The following is a 24917-nucleotide window of genomic DNA, read 5'->3' as shown; positions in this document are numbered from 1 at the left end:
TACTTCAAGGATATCTCAGGCCAATTACAATACTCAATACCTGAAGAGATGAGAAAAGGATCTGTAGTTGGGAATGTGGGAAAAGATCTTGGAATAAATAGTATGGAATTAGCTTTAAGAAAATTCCAAATTGTTTCTTATGCTACAAAGCAATATTTCAGTATTAATTTGGAAAACGGAGATTTACTTGTATCAGATAAAATTGATAGAGAGACATTATGTGGAGCTAAACTCAGCTGCTTCATAAACCTAGAAGCTGTGATTGAAAATCCTTTGACCTTTTACACAATCTCTGTAGAAATCCAGGACGTGAATGATAATGCACCTACATTTTCTAAGAAATATTTTGATGTAGAAATTAGTGAACTCACTTCACCTGGCGCACGATTTGCTTTAGGAAATGCAAAAGACCCAGACTTGGGCACCAACTCTATACAAAGTTATACATTAAGTGGTAATGATCAACAGTTTGCTCTTGGAGAAAAAAATACTAGAGATGGACTTAAGTATCCAGAAATTATACTAGAAAAGACCCTGGACAGAGAAAAGCAAAGTATTTATGAATTCATTTTAACTGCTTCTGACGGGGGAAAACCTCCCAAAACGGGCACTGCCATAATTAACATTTTTGTACAGGATGTGAATGATAACTTTCCTATATTTTCTCAAGACACCTATAATATAAGGTTGTCTGAGAATGTGCCTACAGGTTTTCTAGTAGTCCGTATAAATGCGACTGACGAGGATGAAGGCTCTAATGCCTTAATAGCTTATTCCTTTAGCCATATACCTGAACATGCACATGAAATATTTGCTATTGATTCTTTAAGTGGGGAAATAAAAATTATGGGGACTTTAGACTACGAAGCATCAGATGCTTATGAAATGACCGTGGAGGCTAAAGATGGAGGTAGTCATGTCACGCATTGTAAGGTAGCCATTCAAGTAACTGATGAGAATGATAATGCCCCAGAAATTACAATAACTACTCTTTCAACAACTATTCTGGAGGATTCCCCACCAGGAACTGTTATAGCTATAATAAATATTCATGACAGAGATTCTGGTATGAACGGTGAGGTTCTTTGTCATATATCAGATACATTGGATTTCCAACTAATACCATCATCTAGCAACTACTATAAATTAGTAACTGCAGCTAGCATGGACCGAGAAAGGAAATCAACTTATAACACTACAATCAAGTGTGTGGACAATGGATTACCCCCACTATCCAATAGTAAAGCAATTACCTTGACTGTCACAGATGTGAATGACAACGTTCCTGTGTTTGATAAAACAAACTACATCATCTACATTGCAGAAAATAGTCAACCCGGGATTTCATTTCAGAGTGTCCATGCTTCAGATCTTGACTCTAATGAAAATGGAAAAATTACATATAGCATCCTAAATAGCAACATAGAAAATATTCCCATATCATCATATGTTTCCATCAACTCAATGACTGGAGTTCTCTATGCCCAGAGATCATTTGACTATGAACAGTTGCGGGAATTTCAGTTCCAGGTGATGGCTAAAGACAGTGGATCTCCTCCTCTAAGCAGTAATGTCACAGTGAGGATATGTATCATTGATAAGAATGATAATGCTCCTAAGATTCTCTACCCATCTCCAGACACTGAGGGATCAGCATTATATGAATTTATTCCTCACTCTGCTGAGAAAGGTTATCTAGTCACCAAAGTGATCGCAGTGGACGCTGACTCTGGACACAATGCCTGGCTCTCTTATCACTTACTACAAGTCCCTGATCCATCATTATTTATCATTGGACAATATACTGGAGAAATAAAAATTGGGCGAGATCTTCAAGACTCAGATAATGTGAGGCAAAGACTTGTGGTTCTGGTGAAGGATAATGGAGTTCCATCTCTGTCATCTACAGTTACTTTGACTTTAGTTGTGGCTGAGAATTTTCAACAAGTTGAGCCGGAAATAAGAAGACAACCGACTAATTTAGGCACAACTTCTTATGCAACTTTCTATCTAGTCATATCCATAGGTCTGATTTCTTGCTTATTTATTATAACTGTTATCATTACAGTCATCTTTAAATGCAGGAAAAACAATACAACAGCTACATTTGGAACATATAGTAGAAATGTGTATCCTCAGTTCACCTTGGGATGTCCTTCTGAGATCAGTGATACAAGTTTACCTTTCCCATTCTCATATGATGTGTGTGTGACTATGGACTCAAAGCAGAATGAACTTGCTTATCTGAAACCAGTGCAGAACGTCCCTACAGAGAATCTCATAGACACTGGTGACTCAACAGCCCTGGATTCTGTAAAAACTGATTTGCCCTCCAAAAATATTGAACAGGTAGTATGATTTTTCTTTCAATTTATTTAACGAATTACTTGTGTGCACACTTTCTTAATAACTAGTCTTTGCTAAATGATGTAGTAGTAAATTGATATACCATATTTATGAATGACATAGTAGGGTTTTTCAGATTTTTTTAAATGTTTATCCTATCAGGCAGGTATTTATTTATTATCTTTATTAGATATAATTATATACTGACTATAGGATGCACTGGGCCATAAGACGCACCCATAAATTTGTAGCATAAAAGAGGAGAAAAAAGTTTTGCCTTTAAATTTACATTTCCTGGATAATAATATTCAGACAATTGGGTACCACAGTGCCAGCAGTACTTACAGCAGAGAAAGCGTAATCTCGCCAGATCACGCTGTAAATGACAGGTTACAGCGAGATTACGCTTGCTCTGCTCTAAGTCCCACACAAACGTTACCGAAGTGTCGGGATTGAGAATAGACATCCCGTCCTGGCTGGAAGGAATATCTATTCACTGTCTAAACACTTCAGTAACGTTAATGTGTCAGTATAAGACAGCACATAGTGAACAACGCAGTGTCACTATGCGCTGACTAAATGAATGGGGAGAAGTGTATGACGCTGATTGGTCACTGATTGGTCAGCGTCATACACTCCTCTGTACAACGCCCACTTGGTCTAAAGTAAAAACACGCCCAGTTGGGCATTAAGAAACTAATTAGCATAAATCTAAAATCGCTAATAACGTGGTAAAAATAGATTGTTTTTCTAATTAAAAAACACTGCTGTCACCTACATTACAGCGCCCATCTCCTTATGTAGGAGACAGGGCACTTATAATGTGGTGACAGAGCCTCTTTAACAACATGTTTGGTTTCTATGAGGGGGTAAGTGCAAATCTGGATGTTGGTCATGCGGCTGATGTGATATTTATGGATTTTTCTAAAGCATTTATAACGTACCACAAAACATCCTTGTACTAAACATACCGAGTCAGGGAGTGGGGGACAATGTATGCACATAAGTCAAGAATTGGTTAACCCTTTAATGACGGCCTATTTTGGCCTTTGATGATCACGCAATTCTTCAGTTTTTTCATTGTCAGATTCGAGGAGTCATACATTTTTAATTTCTCCATCGCCATAGCAGTATGAGGGCTTGTTTTTTGCGGAATGAGTTGTATTTTTCAATGCTACCACTTTGCGATACATGTAGTTTGTTGATGAAGTTGTATTAACTTTCATAGAGGGAATGGAAAAAAAACAGCAGTTCCGCCATATATTTTTTGTATTTTAAATTTACACCGTTTACCATGCAGTGTAAAATACATGTTACTTTTATTCTTTGGGTTGATATGATTACAGCGATACCCAATATGTGTAGGCTTTTTATGTTTTACTACTTTGGCACAATAAAAACACATATTTGACTTTTGCATCAGCGCATTCCAAGAGCCATAACTTTTATATTTTTCCCGTCGATGTAGCTGTATGAGGGCTTTTTTTTGCAGGACGAGATGAAGTTCTCGTTGGTACCATTTTGGGCTACATATAACTTTTTGATTTAGTTTAATTAAATTTTTTATGGAACAGAGATGTTGGTTGTTTGTTGCGCTTTTTACGGCGTTCACCTTGCGGTTTAAAAATATGTTAACTTTATTGGTCGGGCCGTTACGATCGCAGTGATACCATACGTGTGTACTTTTTATTTGTTTTTGTACACTTTGACAAAAAAAACACTTGTTATGGAAAACAATGGTTGTATTATTTTTTTACTGTATACAGTTTTTTTTACCTAATTTTATTTAACATTAATGAATAAATGTTTTAGGCCCACTAGGGGACATCACTATGCGAACGTATGATTTCTTATATATTGCTTTGGTATCCTTACTACAGTGTAAAACTGACAGCCAATATATTAGGCCATGCCTCTGGCATAGCCTAATAGGCATATAACCAGGGCAGGACTGGGGGCCTTTACTAGGCCTCCGCCAGCCATAGCAAACCATCATAGGGCTCGTGATCACATTCGCGGGCAATGATGAGTGACAGAGGGAGCTCACTTTCTCTGTAAACCACTTAGATGCTATTGACCGCCGCGGCTGCGATCAGAGTAAGCTGTGATCACAGCCGTTAGAGCAGGGGCTCGATTGTTATCGGCAAAGACATATGCATTGGAAAAAGGCCCCTTAATGACCGCCATGAAAAGGCATATTGGCAGTCACTAAGGGGTAAAGGGACAGAAAACGGAGTCGTCGTAAATAGTACATACTCAAAATGGGATAAAGTCAGCAGTCGGGTACCTCAAAGATCTATCTTAACCCCAATTCTTTTTAAGCGGTTTATTAATGACTCTTCTAGATAGTAAAATATCAAATTTTGTTATGTAACAATTTCTTTTATAAAATTCCCAATCTATTTGTATACTTAATTGAATGCCATGAACTTAAATTCTAGACATTTTTAAGTAAAAGCTATAAAAAAGGGATAAAACCTGGCAAACCCAAAACTCACGAAGAGTCATCCTACAGTTCTTAGGAGAGGAAAAAAGCCCTGTGGAGGAAAACTCTAGGGAACCATGACTGAAGGATTGCCCTTTCCTTGAGCTTAGAAGGAAAGTTCTAACATTTATTTATCATAGTCATAATAAATTGTACATGATACAATGAGAATATCCAACAAATCCGATACAATAATACATGCATCCTTATACATTTAATAGTTAAATAAACAGTTGTAGAATGGTAATTAAAATAGGGCGGGTGGGAGGAAATGTTTTCTCTAATTGTTCTGGTGAGAGGAAAAGGAAGAGAGAGATGAGACAGAAAGTTACATATCTTCCTAAACTCTACCCTCCAAACAGTAACACACCCCTTGTAAAGGATCTGCCAGACACAGCTTCTGTGTCGATGCCCATGGTTAGTCAGTCTGCACCTGCTCCTAAGTCTGACAGACTGACTCCTTCTTCTACCACTCAGGCTGGGAGGCTGAGGAGTGGGAGAGCCTATCACAGCCTGGCCAGACGGAGCTAGCTCCCGCCCTCTGTCTATTTATACCTTCATTTCCTGCTTCTCCTTTGCCTGTGATTCTGCTTGTTTAATGGCTCTGCTGCTGCTGCTTGTACTATTTGTCCTCTGCTTCATATTGACCCTGGCTTTACTGACTACTCTCCTGCTCTGCTTTTGGTACCTCGTACACTCCTTGTTTGACTCGGCTTGTTCACTACTCTAGTAGCTCACGCTGTTGCCGTGGGCATCTGCCCCTTCTCCCTTAGCTTCCTTCTACCCTTGTCTGTCTGTCTGTCGTGCACATAGTGAGACTAGGGACTGTCACCCAGTTGTACGCCGTCGCCTAGGACGGGCCATTGCAAGTAGGCAGGGACTGAGTGGCGGGTAGATTAGGGCTCACCTGTCTGTCTCCCTACCCCATCTTTACATAATATGTAAAGACGGGGTAGGGAGACAGACAGGTGAGCCCTAATCTACCCGCCACTCAGTCCCTGCCTACTTGCAACGGCCTGTCCTAGGCGACGGCGTACAACTGGGCGATGGTCCCTACCTTCACTATGTGCACGACAGACAGACAGACAGACAAGGGTAGAAGGAAGCTAAGGGAGAAGGGGCAGATGCCCACGGCAACACCGTGAGCTACTAGAGTAGTGAACGAGCCGAGTCAAACCAGGAGTGTACGAGGTACCAAACGCAGAGCAGGAGAGTAGTCAGTAAAGCCAGGGTCAATATGAAGCAGAGGACAAATAGTACAAGCAACAGCAGCAGAGCCAGGAAACAAGCAGAATCGCAGGCAAAGGAGAAGCAGCAAATGAAGGTATAAATAGACCGAGGGCGGGAGCTAGCTCCGTCTGGCCAGGCTGTGATAGGCTCTCCCACTCCTCAGCCTCCCAGCCTGAGTGGTAGAAGAAGGAGTCAGTCTATCAGACTTAGGAGCAAGTGCAGACTGACTACCCACGGGCGTCGACACAGAAGCTGTGTCTGGCAGATCCTTTACACCCCTCCTCTTAAAAGAACCACCCATGCTTAAATATACACAACTATACTAGACAAAACTACAGGAGTTAAAGGTCATCCTCCCCAATGAAATATCCACTTTTTGTTTATTCGATGATTAATATTTGTTTGTTATACTGTTTTTATGTTCTCTGCTGAATTTGCCTTTATACCACAACCATATTACCAGAGGAAAATAGTAATTGATTATTCCCTATGTGTACTCTATTATGGTCTGCACGTTTGTTGCATAAACATCTATTTTATATAATTAGTGCATGGTTTTGACAGGAATACTTTAGAGATATGAGGGTGGGATTGTATAGAACTTACATATCCAATAAAGGCAATGTAAACTTTATCATATCACATATTAGGAATGAAACACTAGTGGTGAGATGCCTCAATATTTCCAGCTGTTCAAAATTAAATATAAATGTTAAATTAAGCATTGATAGCTAGAATAATTTAAGCATGTCTCCACTGGTGTATAGTTTTAAATATGTAATATAATAAAGTTACATTACACCTATTTAATATGTGAGTTTTGAATTATTTATATGTAATAATATTTAGTATCAATAATATTAACCTATATACTGTATATTGAAAGCCTATATATACAGTAAACTTTATATAAACTATTGAAAACACTTATCTCAGGTTACTTGCAGTACCTCAATTTGAACTCTGAGTGCCGCCATTGGACTGTAGTATTTTATATTCTTGCTGAATGAGGGAACTAATGCAGTCTCACAGCACAGATCTCTAGAAAATCCTTCATTCATTCTTCAGTGCATCCTGCAATTTGCTCTACTCTTATCTGCTTCTCATTCCTTTGGAATATACAATTACATTTTACAATTAAACGATTTTCTTCTGAATTTTTAAAAGAAGAATTTATATTTCTTACAATGAAACATAACACAACATGCAGAGGGACACAATGGACAATAATATGGCAAGTATTATTCTATTTTGCTTCATTTTGCTTCAGGAATATTTCAGGACAAATGCAATACTCAATACCTGAAGAGCTGAAAAGGGGATCTGTAGTTGGGAATGTGGCAAAAGATCTTGGATTAAATGTTAAGGAACTTGTGTCTAGAAAATTTCAGATTGTTTCTCGTGTTACAAAGCAATATTTCAGTATTAATTTAGAAAATGGAGATTTACTTGTATCAGATAGAATTGATAGAGAGACATTATGTGGTGCTAAACTCAGTTGCTTCATAAACCTAGAAGCTGTGATTGAAAATCCTTTGAATTTTTATACAATCTCTATAGAAATCCAGGATATGAATGATAACGCACCTACATTTTCTAAGAAATATTTTGATATAAGTATCAGTGAATCTGCTCTACCTGGAGTACATTTTCTATTAGGAAATGCAGACGATTTAGATCTAGGCACCAATTCTATACAAAGTTATACTCTTAGTAATAATGAATACTTTAGACTTGGAGAAGAAATTACTGATGATGGAATTAGAATCCCAGAAATGATACTAGAAAAATCTTTGGATAGAGAAAAACAAAGTTTTTATGCGTTAACACTAACTGCGTCTGATGGAGGTAAACCTTCTAAAACTGGCACTGCCACCATAAAAGTCACTGTTCTAGATGTAAATGACAACTTTCCAATATTTAATCAGGACAGATATCGTGTAAGCCTACCTGAGAATGCACCTATTGGATTTTTAGTTGTCCAGTTAAATGCAACTGATGAAGATGAGGGTTTATATGGCCTTATATCTTATTCTTTTAGCCACATGACAAAAAATGCAAATCAAATATTTTCTATTGATTCGATTAAAGGATATATCAACACAATAGAATATTTGAACTACGAAATGTCAGATAACTATGAAATGACTGTTGAAGCTAAAGATGGTGGTGGCCTTGCCACACATTGTAAGGTGTCTATACAAGTGATTGATGTGAATGATAATGCTCCGGATATAACAGTTACCACTCTTGCAGCAACAATTCCAGAAGATTCTCCACCTAATACTGTCATAGCAATAATTAATGTCCAAGACTTAGATTCTGGTCCAAATGGCGAAGTTGCTTGTCAAATTTCAGACATGAAGGATTTTCAGCTGTTACCATCATCCAGCAACTACTATAAACTTGTAACTGCAGCTAGCATGGACCGAGAAAGGAATTCTGCATATAATGTTAGTATTCAATGTATGGATAAAGGATCTCCTCCACTGTCTACCAATAAAACCATTCAGTTGACTATTTCAGATGTGAATGACAACGCTCCAGTTTTCGAGAGAATGAACTACATTGTCTACATTATAGAAAACAATCAACCAGGGACTTCAATACAAAATATTCTTGCTTCAGATCTTGATCAAAGTGATAATGGGAAAATTACATACAGCATTGTGAACAGCAACATAGACAATATCCCAGTATCATCATATGTTTCCATCAACTCAATGACTGGAGTTCTCTATGCTCAGAGATCATTTGACTATGAACAGTTGCGGGAATTTCAGTTCCAGGTGATGGCTAAAGACAGTGGATCTCCTCCTCTAAGCAGTAATGTCACAGTGAGGATATGTATCATTGATAAGAATGATAATGCTCCTAAGATCCTCTACCCATCTCCAGACACTGAGGGATCAGCATTATATGAATTTATTCCTCACTCTGCTGAGAAAGGTTATCTAGTCACCAAAGTGATCGCAGTGGACGCTGACTCTGGACACAATGCCTGGCTCTCTTATCACTTACTACAAGTCCCTGATCCATCTTTATTAGGAATTGGTCAGCATACTGGTGAAGTAAAGATTGTGAGAGATCTTCAAGATACAGATAACTTAAACCTAAGACAAAAAGTTGTGGTTCTGGTGAAGGATAATGGAGTTCCATCTCTGTCATCTACAGTTACTTTGACTTTAGTTGTGGCGGAGACTTTTCAACAAGTTGTGCCAGAAATTAGAAGACAACCGACTAATTCAGACACCAAATCCCATGTAACTTTCTATCTAGTCGTATCCATAGGTCTGATTTCTTGCTTATTTATTATAACTGTTATTATTACAGTTATATTCAAATGCAGAAAAAACAATACTCCAACAACCTATGGAGCGTATAGCAGAAATGTGTATCCTCAGTTCACCCTGGGATGTCCTTCTGAGATCAGTGATACAAGTTTACCTTTTCCATTCTCATATGATGTGTGTGTGACTATGGACTCAAAGCAGAATGAAATTGCTTATCTGAAACCAGTGGAGAACGTCCCTACAGAGAATCTCATAGACACTGATGACTCAGCAATAGTGAATGATTCTGCAAACACTGACTTGCCTCACAACAAGATTGAACAGGTATTCAGATATTAAAGTTTTAACTTATATCTTACTTATTTTATGCTTAGAAATACTTTATATCTATGCAAGGTTTATCAAATTAGTTGTTTTATCAGTATAATTTATGCTTTATTGAAAGAAATCGACACAATCGCAGAGAGAACAAGCAAACTGTTAATGGGTGTCCTCCGGGTTAGGTATCTAGCCCTTTTTCATACTTGGACTCATAAGAGTTACATAATAGTTATACAATAGCTAATACTAGATATTCAGTACAATATGACAAGTGTTGAAGTTTAACAAAAAAACAAATTTTAGATTTATGATGGGCAATACAGTATGTATTTTAACCTGCCACATAAAATAGTTACGGTGAATCTGATGTTTCATCCTTTTTAAACAAGTTGTTTCAACATGTCGATCCCTTCTTTAAAATATAAAAAAACTTCCCCAGTGAGCACCTTATTGCGATGGGTCTGTCTCCTGGTGATCTGGTAGGGGGATGGGGCAGGGACGGGGGGGGGGGGGGGGCTGGGTTAACCAGCTACATATTACCCCTGCAGTAACAGATACAGAGGAAACCATTCCGGCAGGTTTCCGTTTTAACGACGGAATCAATAACGCAGTCGACTACGCTATTGATTCAGTCGGAAAAATGGAAACCTGCCGGAATGGTGACGAACGGAAACCATTAGCAATGTTTCCGTCACCATTGATATCAATGTAGACGGAAACGGAAGCTGTGGTTTCAGTTTGGGTTTCACCTGACGCTGATGTGAAGGCCCTCACTTGAGAGGAAAATGGCTTCTCCTCCTCTCCTCAGACCAACCGACACCAACTGCCTATTCAAAATCCCCTCTCACTCCCTGCTCCATCTCCATAGCAACCAGCAGATGTGACGTCAGATGTCACATGTCTGTCCTACCTCCTCAGGCGCATTATCTATACTATGGTTGTCCGGCCCTAACTATGTTTAATGCACAAACAACAAATAACCCCGAATAATTATTTATTCTATGCAGTCAATCTTGTTTACTTACACCATTCATCAACTCATTGGCTGACCATTCCCCCACTTCCACATATGTCTATCTCTATACCGCTTTCCATTTACTTATTTATTTTTACAGCTGCCATATATCACAATAAATTATAATATATACATTAACTTAGTCATGCACCAACATAGATATATAGATACGTGTACATAGGTATTATTATTATTATTATTATTATTATTATTATTATTACAACCAATTATGTTTTTTCTTTACATACATGTTAACTTTACTCTGTGGGTCAATACGATTATGGCGATACCAAATTCAGGCTTCATGCACACGAACATATTTTTTTCCTCCAGTAAATACTGGCATAAATACGGGTCCTTTGTCACACGTATTCGACCCATATTCCACCAGTATTTACAAACCCGTGAGCGTAAATATGGGTCCGGTGTCACCAGTATTCCACCCATATTTACGGACCCGTTTTCTCTGCACTAATCGGCAGCCCCTTCTCTCTATCAGTGCTGGAAAGAGAGAAGGGGCAGCCCATTCGGGGAGAGTTTCCCTAGCGATTGAAAGTAAAAGAAGTTCATATGTACCGTTGTCTTGGTGACGCGTCTCTCTTTTGACATCCAGTCGGACCTCCCTGGATGACGCAGCAGTCCTTGTGACCGCTGCAGCCTGTGATTGACCTGTGATTGGCTGCAGCGGTCACACGGGATGAAACGTCATCCCGGGAGGCCGAACTGGAGGAAGAAGCAGGGTAAGTTAACTTTTAATACTATTAACTCCAGCGGTAGTCACTGTCCCGGGTGCTGAAAGAGTTACTGCCAATCAGTTAACTCTTTCGGCTTGTAATTACAGGCATTTTTACGTTCGTGTGCATGAGGCCTCATATACTTTTTTCTATGTTTTACTACTTTTACAAGGAAAAAACTAATTGCTACAAATAAAATGGATTTTGCATTGCCACATTCTGAAAGCCATAATTGTTTTTATTTATTTTTTTGTCGATTGAGCCGTCTGACGGCTTATTTTTTTTGCAAGATGAGCTGTAGTGCAAATAATGTCGAATTGTAATACTTTAGACTTTAATGGACCCAGCGATACCAGTTATGTTTATTATTATTTTTTTTACAATGCTTTAGGACAAAAATGGGAAACGTTTTTTTTTTTTAATTTACATGTTTCTTTGTACATGGAAAGCCTTTATTTTACTTTTTTTTATTAGTCCCTCTAGGGGACTTGAACCGGCGATGATTGGATCGCTTGCATGATATACTGCAATATTGTATACTGTATTGCAATATATAGTGACTCTGACAGTCCCCTATTAAGCCCTGCCGGATACAGGGCTTAATAAGAGTACTAAGATGGCAGACCTGGAGGACTTCTTTATGCCCCCAGGCTGTCATGACAAATATCAGGACTGTGCGATTGCGTCACGGGGGGCAATGGGTTGTCAGAAGGGGCTGTATGCCTCTTTCTAATGGCTTAGATCCCACAACCAATTTTGACCATGAAATCTAAAGGGTTAAATGAGCGGGATTCTGCTCGAGTGGGATCCTGCTTGTTACAGTGAAGGGCTGGCTGTGTTAGATCTGACACCCACGTTGTAATCTCAGCCCGTGACTAATCCATACTCCCCCTGTCCGGCTATGATGTAAGCATACGTAATATGTCTGGAAGGGGTTAAATATCTTTTTTATGTGCATTTAAGATTTTATTTTTATTTTAACTGACTTCTGAAAAAGTTATAATGAAAAGATAAATGTTTATATCTTTACTACTGCCATATGTATAATTAGAATATAAATTGTGCAAAATGCCTGCCGGACATTATAAGTATCCTCAACAACTGTCCCTCCCGACGTGAAGCAGAGTCTCTCCACGCCCTTAGTCGGACAGAAGTGAGAGGTGCCGCATAACACAGGGAAGGTCCTAATAGTCACTATGAGGGGAAATTATTACTTGTTCTACGCCAGTTTTCAGCATAACAAAACGACTTTAAGAACAAAAAAGTGTGTGGAGATTATCTGAAGGGGTGGGTACATCAGCAGCCCTACAAATGTACTATTGTTTACTCCAGAATCGATAATCGTAAATTGTAACGCAAATCTACAGATTTGACTTTCTGTCGCACGAACAGCCAGAGATGCGCCTAAATTATTAACAGGTATTTGCCTCCTAATAGATTAGGTGAATCTTACTCCAGCATGTATGAAACGCCAGCCTTAATAAATTTCCCCGATGTGTTACTGCATACCATTTTTTAATTATATAGGCACTGATTTTATATGAAATCCTGGTCCATATTATTGAATCCTATATGAATAAGAAACTAGCTTCAACCCACCTTTCTTTTAGTTAAGATTTGTGGTTTTATATCATGTTGCTTGCCATTGATAGCATTGTTGATTTTAAAACATAGTTTATTATTTGTTAATCATGCATATGGATTTGGTTGAAGAGCCTAATTTGCATAATTAAACATCTTCTATATTATAATTTTTTTATAAACCAGTAGCACATGTTAATATATGAAACCTTTTGCAATATCTTAATAGTCAAAAGTGGGATCATCCTGACTTTCAGCAACCGGTAGTTCCCATTCCATGCAGACATGTACTTTGTTCATGTTCAGTAACCTCCTCAGTCACCTGAAAATCTGTCTAGTGTAAAACAGAAAATAAAATAAATGATAGGGGGGAAGATGGGGGATAAAACGGCATCTTCTCACATAGTGTTTTATTGTAAAGATATAAAGAGAATAAAGGAGGGGGAGCAGCAGGGTTAGATATTCATTGGCCCTGAGCACATAGCCAATCCTCATGGAGAAAGAAAATATACATATATAAAAACCGGTAGATAGAAGGATAAAGAATCAAAATATACAAGTTACACAGGGGCATGACAAGGCATACGTAGGCATTCAGATAAGGCACAATAGGGGGAGAAAAAAGTATATATGGATTAAAAAAAAAATAATGCTCTGCCTTTGTTCAGCTACTGTGTCTAAGCTGCTGACAATGCTTTAGGTCAGGGGTCAGCAAGCTGTGGCACCAGTGCCACAGCCGGCACTTGGGTTATGGTTTGCTGGTACACTTCCCTCTCTCAGTGTCCAGTACCGTTGCGTGATTAGTGGCATTAAATACAGGGAGAGAGAGAGGCGCTTCATTATCCACTTGGCGCCGCTGACCACCAGGTGAGAGAGCAATGCTTCATTGTGTTTGTCGCCGCTAAAAACTTGACAAGCACACAATGCAGCACTGCACTCTCTCCTGGTGTTAAGCGAAGCCGACTGCATAATAAAGCGCCGCTCTGTCTCCTGGTAATCATCGCTGCAACGACGGAGTTCAGTAACCTGTCTGTAAAAGAAAAAGTTATCAAAATTTGGCAGCTCTCTCTCCTATGTGCAACCCCCTAGACGGATATTCAATATCTCGGGTCTTTCCTGTGTGCAGTTCCACCTAGCTGGAGTTCAGCAGCCGCGGTCTCTCCTATGTGCACGCCCCCAGCTAGTGTTCAGTAACCTTGTATGCACCACAGAGAGATCATCTTGCAAAGAAAGTCAGGGACAAGAGTTACACTGAAATGTATGTTTAATTACCTGATTTATTGGATTATGTCACATAAGTGGTAACACTTTGTCTTATATGACTTTCATGTTTGCATGACACACAGAGTATTTCATTAAAAAAAAATTATCGGCATAAAAAATAGGTTGCCTACAACTGCTTTAAGTGATAGTCAATACTATTTTTCTTTTTCTTGTAAGAGTAGATATACTTCAAAGTGGACCTGTCAGTGCGAGACTGTGTAGGTACATAACCTATTAAAAGGGGAATGGTGGCACCTGGTTGTTAATTTATTCATACATTTTCAGGAAGTATAACAGAGGAATGATGCAGAATTCTAAGCACAGGTGATCCATCCTTGTTGTCTCATGTGGAACACTAGTGATATAGAAATGTCTAGATCTGACCGGTCCTCTTTTAAGGATATTAAAATAGACATGTCAGAAGAACTGACAGGTCCTCTTTAAGAATATTAAAATTAAATACTAAAGGAAAGTACTTATTTAATAATTTATGATACATTGACTATTTTATGTAAAAAAAAAACAACTTGCAAATTGCTCACTGTAATTATAAATAGGACACAAAGTATTTGTACTCAATTGTACTCAATGTTTTCACTCTGATATAGTGGGATAAAATTATCATACTTATAGGCGTTAAAATGTAAATGTTTTTAGCAGACAATTGCAGTAACTAATTATATAATGAGAATTGCTCAATTGTCTGAAAAATATTTATATTGATTATAACAGAAGCTGCTTTTAGCTGGTTACTTGTAGTACCTCAATTTAAACTCTGAGTGCCGCCATTGGACTGTAGTATTTTATATTCTAGCTGAATGAGGGAACTAGTGAAGTCTCACAGCACAGATCTCTAGAAAATCCTGCATTCATTCTTCAGTGCATCCTGCAATTTGCTCTACTCTTGTGTTTTGGGATTGTACAATTCTATTTTCTTCTGAATTTTTAAAAGAAGAACTTATATTTCTTAAAATGAAACATAACACAAGATACAGAGGGACACAATGGACAATAATATGGCAAGTATTATTCTATTTCTCTTCATTTTGCTTCAGAAATATCTCAGGACAATTGCAATACTCAATACCTGAAGAACTGAAAAGGGGATCTGTAGTTGGGAATGTGGCAAAAGATCTTGGATTAAATATTAAGGAACTTGTGTCTAGAAAATTTCAGATTGTTTCTCATGATACAAAGCAATATTTCAGTATTCATTTAGAAAATGGAGATTTACTTGTATCGGATAAAATTGACAGAGAGACATTATGTGGAGTTAAACTGAACTGCTTCATAAACCTAGAAGCTGTGATTGAAAATCCTTTGACTTTTTACACAATCTCTATAGAAATCCAGGATGTGAATGATAACGCACCTACATTTTCTAAGAAATATTTTGATATAAGTATCAGTGAATTTGCTCTATCTGGAGTACAGTTTCCATTAGGAAATGCACAAGATCCAGATCTAGGCACCAATTCAGTACAAACTTATACTCTGAGTAATAATGAATACTTTAGTCTGGGAGAAAGAACCATGAAAGATGGAATTAAATATCCAGAAATTATACTAGAAAGATCATTGGACAGAGAAAAGCAGAGTTTCTATGAATTAATTCTAACTGCTTCTGATGGGTGTAATCCTCCTAAAACTGGCACTGCCATCATTAAGATCACCGTTCAAGATGTTAATGACAACTTTCCAAGTTTTACTCAAGACATAAATCATTTTAAAATACCTGAGAATGCACCTATTGGTTTTCTAGTGGTCCAGTTAAATGCAACTGATGAAGATGAAGGTACAAATGGCTTAGTGTCTTATTCCTTTAGCCACATTCCTGAAAATGCAAATCGAATATTTTCCATAGATTCTTTAAAAGGAGAGATAAAGATAATAGGAAAGTTAGACTATGAAATGTCAGAAACCCATGAAATGACTGTTGAAGCTAAAGATGGTGGTGGCCTTGTCACACATTGCAAGGTGTCCATACAAGTGATTGATGTGAATGATAATGCACCAGATATAACAGTTACCACTTTTGCAGCAACAATTCCAGAAGATTCTCCAGCTGGTACTGTTATAGCAATAATTAATGTCCGTGATTTGGATTCTGGGGTGAATGGCGAGATTCTTTGTGTCATATCAAACCCAAAAGATTTTCAGCTGTTACCAACATCCAGCAACTACTATAAACTTGTAACTGCAGCTAGCATGGACCGAGAAAGAAATTCTGCATATAATGTTACTATTCAATGTATGGATAAAGGATCTCCTCCACTGTCTACCAATAAAACCATTCAGTTGACTATTTCAGATGTGAATGACAACGCTCCAGTATTTGAGAGAATGAACTACATTGTCTACATTATAGAAAACAATCAACCTGGCACTTCAATACAAAATATTCTTGCTTCAGATCTTGATCAAGGTGATAATGGGAAAATGACATACAGCATTGTGAACAGCAACATAGACAATATCCCAGTATCATCATATGTTTCCATCCACTCAATGACTGGAGTTCTCTATGCTCAGAGATCATTTGACTATGAACAGTTGCGGGAATTTCAGTTCCAGGTGATGGCTAAAGACAGTGGATCTCCTCCTCTAAGCAGTAATGTCACAGTGAGGATATGTATCATTGATAAGAATGATAATGCTCCTAAGATCCTCTACCCATCTCCAGACACTGAGGGATCAGCATTATATGAATTTATTCCTCACTCTGCTGAGAAAGGTTATCTAGTCACCAAAGTGATCGCAGTGGACGCTGACTCTGGACACAATGCCTGGCTCTCTTACCACTTACTACAAGTTCCTGATCCATCATTATTAGGAATTGGTCAGCATACTGGTGAAGTAAAGATTGTGAGAGATCTTCAAGATACAGATAACTTAAGGCAAAAAATTGTGGTTCTGGTGAAGGATAATGGAGTTCCATCTCTGTCATCTACAGTTACTTTGACTCTAGTTGTAGCTGAGAATTTTCAACAAGTTGTACCAGAGATAAGAAGACAACCGACTAATTCAGACACAAACTCCCATGTATCTTTCTATCTAGTCATATCCATAGGTCTGATTTCTTGCTTATTTATTATAACTGTTATCATTATGGTCATCTATAAATGTAGTAAAGACAATACTCCAACTACATTTGGAGCATATAATAGAAATGTGTATCCTCAGTTCACCCTGGGATGTCCTTCTGAGATCAGTGATACAAGTTTACCTTTTCCATTCTCATATGATGTTTGTGTGACTATGGACTCAAAGCAGAATGAAATTGCTTATCTGAAACCAGTGGAGAACGTCCCTACAGAGAATCTCATAGACACTGCAGACTTAACAGCAGCAAATGATTTTGCTAACACTGATTTGCCTTCCAACAATATTGAACAGGTATTTCAATTCTAATATTTTTTATTTTAAGCTGTAAGGTATTCATTTTTTAATTTTTACAGAAAAGTATATGTATAACCAAGATAATTCAATTGAGCTGTTTTATTCATTAAGATAAATTGTTCTTTAGATTGTCATTTATATAATTTACATCATATCAGATACATTGGACCCGGGGCCTCACAATCTAGGATATTTTTAAAAACGTTGCTCCATTATAATTATGCAATATGTACAATATGAGACTATTGTTTAAAAATAAACAAATCTTCTGCAGAAAAATTATTACTTATAGTTATAAATATACCCAATTCATGATATTGTGTTAATTTAAAGAGGTTGCATGACATAAGTGTGAATGAGGCTGAGCTGCAATTCCAGATATAGTCCATAACCAAGAGAGTCACTGTTCCTGGGGGAAAAAACCAACAATTGTAACTTTTTTTTTACTTTATTTTTCTACCAATTGTTTCACAAGTTATTCATTACATGGTATAAAGTCAGCATAATGTTGGTGCCATTGTTTATTTTTGGATAATAATTTATTCTACAGAATTATATATATTTTTTTTAAATGTAGTCTCATTCAGGAAACAGAAAAGAAAGAAACACCCTCAGCAACAAGTGATAGTGATGTTATTCTTAAAGAAAACAACAGCAAATAAGACATGTCTATATTAGCAAGGTTCATAACAGGACAGGCATCCAATCTCCCTAATATAACAATTCTAATTGTTCCCAACAAATATTTAAAAAAAAGATCTAGTCTCATCTGATGTGAATGGCTATATTATATATATATATTTTTTCCAAACTCTTTTATTTCACAAAAAAGACATGATAAATAAGTAGACATTCCCACAAGACGGGAGCATATATAGCTTTGCAGAGCTATGATAGCATTCTCAGTAGGGAACATTGTGAGATAGATTGATACATAAACATATGTTGCAGGAATACCAAAACATTTTCCTTATGATGATAATTGTATAACGATACATTAAAATTTATGTATGGTGTTAGTGAAAAACACATAACCTCTTCCTAGTTTATTATGCAGTAAAACTCAGTAAATGTTTGTCTAGGTGAAGCTGGAATATCATGCTCGAGGTTGTAGAGGCTAGCAAGGAAGAACCAAACTTAAAACGAGAACAATCAAAACTCGGTGCAGCTATCTTTAGTAAAGATTCTTGTTCTTTCATGTATAAATGAGTCACAGAAGCTAACAAAAATCTCTAAGCGATTTTTACGAGGACCAACCGATCCACTGGGCTTCACATTTTGAAAGTCTGTTTTCGAGATTACTAATTATTTTCTGAAATTGATGTATCTCTTTAATTTTGTTCAGCGTCCTCAAAAATGTAATAGTTAGGGATTTCCAGCTAATTGCTACGGTCCATTTGGCTGCTTATAGAATATGTGTGGTTAATTTTCTACTTTGTTTGGGTATATCAGGAATGTCTGCGTTCAGTAATGCCGACCAAGGGGATAATTTGATTTGTAAATGTAATTTAGAATTAATTAGGCGTTCAATTATTTTCCAATGAGTCTGTACTACTGGACAGGACCACCAAATATGAGCCATAGTGCCCCTCTCTCCATAGTTTCTAAAACAAGTATCGGAACTACCTGGGAACAATTTGGCTATTCTATCAGGAGTAAGGTACCACCTTGTAGCCATTCTATCATATATCTGTTATCACGAGGTCGAATCAGGTATAGTCTCTAGTTCTCTTTCCCAAGCTAACATATATGAAGTAGGACCATTGTATGTTGCACTTCTGAGTTATGAGTACAAGACTGAAATCAGCCCTTTTCCCCTTGGTAAGTCTCGACAGGTAGCTTCATAAAAGAAAGGGGGGAGGAAACCTCCAGCTCACCAGTTCGCCGCCTGACACCTTGGCCTCGCTCGGATCTCCGCAACGGTCCACGGCAAAGAATAGAAGTGTGAAGAAAGTTGATCCAGCGCTGCAGGTATGTTGTTAAAAAGGAACGTGGTCCCAATTTTATTGTATCAAAAAGTTTAAAATTCGATGTCAGGTGCATATAGGCATCAAGGCAGAAATGGGTAGGTATTTCAGCGCCTACGCGTTTCAAGCACGGCAAGTGCTCTTAGTCATGGCATCCATTCACCAATGAATGGATGCCATGAATTTTAAACTTTTTGATACAATAAAATTGGGACCACGTTCCTTTTTAACAATATACCTGCAGCGCTGGATCAACTTTCTTCACACTTCTAGCTTCATAAAAGGTTAGACTGGAGTCATGTGGTAGAAAGGCAGAGCCAGAGAGAAGGTGGTGTATTCGTAGGTATCTAAAATGTTTCCGAAGTGGGATTTGAGGGTCCTGACGTAGGGCCTCAAAAGGGAGGGGTTTACCATCCTTGCATAATTTAATTAAGGAATTGAAACATAATGAGGTCCACCACTGAAAGTCCTCCAGGTGCAATCCCGGTGGGAAATCAGGATTAAGTAATAATGGTTGTAAAGAAGATGGATGTGATATTAGTTGAAACTTATCCCGACAAAGTAGCCAGAGTATTAGGGAGTGTGTGATCATTTTATTGTTGATGTCAGGTATGTGAGATTTTAATTCTGGAGACCACATCAGTGCCCTAAGTGAGGATGGAGCTGTGGTAAGAGATTTAAACAAAACCCATTTTACAGTGTTGGGGTCACAGTTCCATGCTGCGGTTTGAGAGGCATAATAATAGTATTTCAGGTCTGGAAGGTTAAGTCCACCACTAACACTGGAGCGATGCAACGTGGATTTACTAACTCTTGATCCTCTATTCGCCCATATGAATTTGTTTATTATCCGCTGTATATGTGAGATTGCATAAAGAGGAACCTTAACAGAAAGGGCCCTAAATAAATACAGCAGCTTGGGTAGAATTGTCATTCGAACTGCAATGAGTCTGCCCATCCAAGATATGTGGTACCTGGACCACTCCTCCAGTAGTTTCCTGATAGATGCAAATTTTTTATGGTAGTTACTAAGATATAAATTATTTGGGTCTCTAACAAGGGCAATTCCTAAATATGTCATATGAGAATGTTTCCATTGAAATCCAAAATTAAGTTTTAACAATCCACCTGATCCGTCGACATATTAATTTGCATAGCAGTGGATTTAAGCGGATTTACGATCAATCCCGAGTATGATCCAAAGCGGGTGAGGGCATCCATAAGATTTGGTAAAGAGACAAGTGGTGTTGTAATGAATAAAAGCATATCATCTGCATATATGCAAAATTTTAGTTCATGGGTATCCAAACGATATCCCTTAATGTCCAGATTTAGACGAATGTGTTGTGCAGGAAGCTCCATGGCGAGAGCAAACAAGAGAGGAGATAGCAGGCATCCCTGTCGTGTCCCCTTTTGTATCTGAAAATAGGAGGCGTATTGACCTAAGAATTTTACTCTAGCTTGTGGAGAGTGATATATTGCTCTGATAGCTGTTAGGTATAAACTCCTAATGCCAAATTGAATAAGTGTGCTATACAAGTAGTTCCAGTCAACAGAATCAAATGTTTTCTGAATATCCAGACTCAAAATTAGTAATTGGTGTTTGTGAGTAGTAGCATGGAGAATAATATTGTGAGCCAGTCTAATGTTGTCTGTTGCTTGTCTTGTTGGTATGAAATCCGTTTGATCGGGAGATATTAGTGAGGTCATATACAGTGCAAGTCTATTTGAAAGTATTTTCGTAAATAACTTGTAGTCTAATTAAGTACCGATATAGGACGTAGGTTAGCACAGTGTGTTTAACCCTTACCCGGTTTTGGAATGAGTGAAATATTAGCATGTGAAAATTCCGGAGTTGGGACATCGCCTGCCATAAGTGTATTGAAATACGTAGTTAGGTGAGGAGTTAATATATGTGAAAAGGTTTTATATAGAGCGGAGTATCCGTCTGGACCTGGGCTCTTGGATGATGTAAGGTTTTTTATGCTTTCAGTGACCTACTCTGCTGTGATCGGCGAATTAATTTGTAATCTTGCCTCAGCTGTCAGAGAAGGAAGCGAGTGTGTTGAAAGTCAGTCAGGTAGCCCGGTAGAGTTAAAAAAAGAGGGCTTACTATACAGAACACTACAGAATGTACTCATGGTATCTAATATGTCAAGCGGATTAGTAGTAAGTGTTCCCGTGCTGTTATGTATTTGGTAAATCTGCTTACCTCTAATGTGAGAGTTTCGTTTTCTGGAGAGCATAGAGGTAGCTCTGTTGGAATATGCATATAGTTTTGCTTTGCCCCACCTAAGTGCTTTTTCAGCCTTACTCTCCTCCAATGCTCTGAGAGAGCAGCGAGTTTCTATCTGGGTTTTAATGATATTATTTGGTTTATTAATATATTGATGTTCCAACCTGGTGAGGGCCGATAGCAATTTATTAAGAAGTTATAATCTTTCTCTCTTAAGTTTTGATCCTTTCTCCATTAATAAACCTCTTATGACTGCTTTATGCAACAGCCATATTTGAGCGTGTGATGTATCCAGTAGGGTATTAGTGATAAAATACTCTTGTAGAGAGCTGGTTAGAGATGCGACTATTTCTGAGTGAGAGAGTAGAGAATCATTCAGTCTCCATGACGGCGTGCGTGTGGCGTTGCCAATACAGACGTGAAGTGAGTGGATATTGTGGTCCAACCATGCGCATTGGATGTAAGAGGTATTGTGTGGTCTAGTTGATAGATGGGAGGATGTTAGGATATAATCAATCCTAGAGTAACTGTTATCTACTGTGGAGTAACAAGAGTATTCCTTATCTAGGGGATGATCTTGTCTCCACAAATCTACTAGTGATAATTGTTTCATCCTATACATGAATGACTTTGGGGCTGACTGCGCATTGGCGTTGGGGTGGCTTCTATCCCATTGGGCCTTCATCACTACGTTAAAGTCACCCCCAAGGACGATATAGGAGATTGAGAATTTCTCCAGCTGTCTAAAGAAGTTGGTAAAGAAGGTGGTTGCTGAGGAGTTAGGTGCATAAATCGATGCAAAGGTAACGCGTTATCCCGCTAGTTGGCCTGTAAGTATAATGTATCTACCATGCGGGTCTATGATGGAGTCAGTTACTGTAAATGGAAGTGTATTCCTGAAGAGAATGGCTACTCCTTTTTATTTTTGTGTCTGAGGTAGATAGGTAGACTCTCCGGAAATATCTATCAAAGTATTTTGGCTAACTAGAGTGAGTTAAATGTGTTTCCTGTAACATTATAATGTCGCCATGAAGCCTCTTATAGTTAGTGAAGGCCACTCGTCTCTTTGTCGGGCTATTAAAACCTTTTACATTATGAGTAATAACAGTATAAGCCATTAAAATACAATAAATTTACGCTATAGAGATAAGCAAAAAGTACTTTTGTATGTAGAATATAGCTGCTGCTGAAAAGAATAATACCTTTAACAGATAATTTCAAAACAATGAAACAATAGCAGACTTTGGCTAAGTGCCCTCCACGTGACCCCATTCGGGTCTCTTTATCTCTTTCTCGACTTGCGGAGCAAATCCAGCGCCCGAGAAAACCGGCCCTGACTAAACTCAGCGAGACTAATACGGAGGCGTCACCAGAATTTTGTCTGACCCACCACAATATAAGTAAATTAAGCAATTTTAGTCGTGTGAAAAAGTAGAATTAACTTTGTAAGAAATTTCTAAACAAGGCATTCTAGTGCAATATATTTGGTCTAGGTCCTCTCCCTCATGGCCGGGAAGATGAGGTTCTATTGAAGAGGAAAAAGTTCCATAGCGACTATAAGAAGAAAAATGTCAGGTATACATTACATTATATATCTTTACCCTTCACTTCAGGTCACATTTGGTGATCTTGGTCTCGATGAAGCTGGACCTGCCGGAGGGGTCATTTTCTAACGGGAGGCGTTGACGAGGTCGGTCTGCTGATGCCGGAATGGGAGTCCCTTCTTTGCGACCTAGTCGGACGAGCAGTCTCCATCCCATGTCTAGTGCTGTGATATTATACGGTAAGCCCTTGTAGTTAAAGGTTAGTCTGAATGGGAAACCCCTTCTGTATCTGATCCCAGCCGCTCTTAGGATGTTTCAGTTGTCGTCTTTTTTCCAAGGTAACTGGAGATACATCCGCAAAAATCCGTAGTGGTTCTTGTTTGAAGGAGAGTAGGGTTTTGTCACAAGCCGCTTTAAGAACCTCTTCCTTCCCTGTAAAGTAATGAAGTCGCAGAACAATGTCTCTTGGTCTTTCTCCGACAGCCGGCCTAGAATTGATTTGTCAGATAATTTGGTAATAAGTAGCCAAAAAGTTGTATCGCATAGTCCGTGAGGTCTTCTATAGTTTCTGAGACTCCTCGTAAGCACAGGTTATTCCATCTAGACCTGATTTCTAAGTTTTCCAGATGAAGATGTATCGATTCCTGAGAAGACTTCAAGAGATCTATTTCTGTTTTGAGATTTCTGTCGGCTTTTAGCAACTTATCATGTTTTGTCTCTAGGAGATCTGTACGAGAGCCAATTTAAGTTATTTCCATTGTAAGATCTTGCGTCACTCTTTGTGATTGTTTATGAAAGGAGGCATTCAATTTCTGGTGCAGTGCATCCATACATGTTGTTAAGTCCTCTTTAGTAAGATGATCTTCCCTGGCCGTATCAGGGGCTATTGAGGGTGAAGGTCTTTTTGCAGTCCTTTGCGGTAAGGGTTCTGGGTCTTCAACTATCGACGCCTGTGATGCTGACATTTCCGAATCCGTGTCGTGAAGCAGGGAAGGCAGAGAATTTCTGCAAAATATATCTGGGATGGAAGATTGACTTGAGGACGCTTTAAGAGTCTTGCCCCGCCTTGGCATTGGGTCGTATTCAAGGGACCTTGTGGTCAGTTAGTTGTTATGTAGTTTATGTAGGTCCATGGTAGAAAGTTATGCGGTGTGTCAGATCATATAGGAGGACTAAGGCATTACATGGAGCACTTTAGTTGTAAAAGGTTAGCACTGTGATGTTTTTGCAATCTTGTTATATGATTTGTTAAGTTAGCACTGCATTGAACCATTGCTCTGTGGTGCAGTAGTGTTCCCAGCTGAGGATGGGTCTGCAGGTGGCCTCACCCCCTAATCTAGGCCCAGGCCTCCTATGCGATGCTAGGCCGCAAATGTGAAAATGCCTGTAAAGAGACTATAGTGGTCTCTAAATAGAGGAGACGGCTCATTTTTGTCCTGGGGAGCAAGGTAAAGGTGTGGGGGGAGTTTGATGAGCCCTGTTATCTGGAGTCAGCGGCAGCGA

At 38.4% G+C, this 24917-nt stretch overlaps 1 protein-coding gene and 1 long non-coding RNA gene across 3 annotated transcripts in view; one reads left to right on the top strand and one right to left on the bottom strand.

The window, feature by feature from the left end:
• Nucleotides 1-10500, bottom strand: part of LOC142748884 (uncharacterized) — a 51409-nt gene extending 40909 nt beyond the window's left edge. For both annotated transcript variants that reach the window (XR_012882326.1, XR_012882327.1), the window contains exons 1-3: nucleotides 10425-10500; nucleotides 7012-7170; nucleotides 1254-1378 (exon numbers count right to left, since the gene is read on the bottom strand). This is a non-coding gene — a long non-coding RNA (uncharacterized LOC142748884). The remainder of the gene's footprint in view (nucleotides 1-1253; nucleotides 1379-7011; nucleotides 7171-10424) is intronic.
• A 4072-nt stretch (nucleotides 10501-14572) lies between these two features.
• On the top strand, nucleotides 14573-23543 carry LOC142750354 (protocadherin gamma-B1-like). Its single transcript, XM_075859353.1, has 3 exons — nucleotides 14573-14592; nucleotides 15324-17664; nucleotides 23484-23543. Exons 1-3 carry the CDS (start codon nucleotides 14573-14575, stop codon nucleotides 23541-23543), a joined length of 2421 nt encoding a protein of 806 aa, XP_075715468.1.
• The last annotated feature ends 1374 nt before the right edge of the window (nucleotides 23544-24917 follow it).

This window comes from Rhinoderma darwinii, chromosome 3 (genome assembly GCF_050947455.1).
Source record: "Rhinoderma darwinii isolate aRhiDar2 chromosome 3, aRhiDar2.hap1, whole genome shotgun sequence".
Taxonomy (NCBI): Eukaryota; Metazoa; Chordata; class Amphibia; order Anura; family Rhinodermatidae; genus Rhinoderma; species Rhinoderma darwinii.
The sequence above is the reverse complement of the archived record's forward strand: the minus strand, read 5'-3'. Positions and strand labels throughout refer to the sequence as shown.

Excerpts from the sequence above, each read along its gene's own strand:
- LOC142750354 (XM_075859353.1), top strand. The coding sequence starts at position 14,573 with ATGCAGAATTCTAAGCACAG. Across the intron at positions 14,593-15,323 it reads ATGCAGAATTCTAAGCACAG|AAATATCTCAGGACAATTGC; the intron begins GTGATCCATCCT and ends ATTTTGCTTCAG. Across the intron at positions 17,665-23,483 it reads CTTCCAACAATATTGAACAG|GTCACATTTGGTGATCTTGG; the intron begins GTATTTCAATTC and ends CCTTCACTTCAG.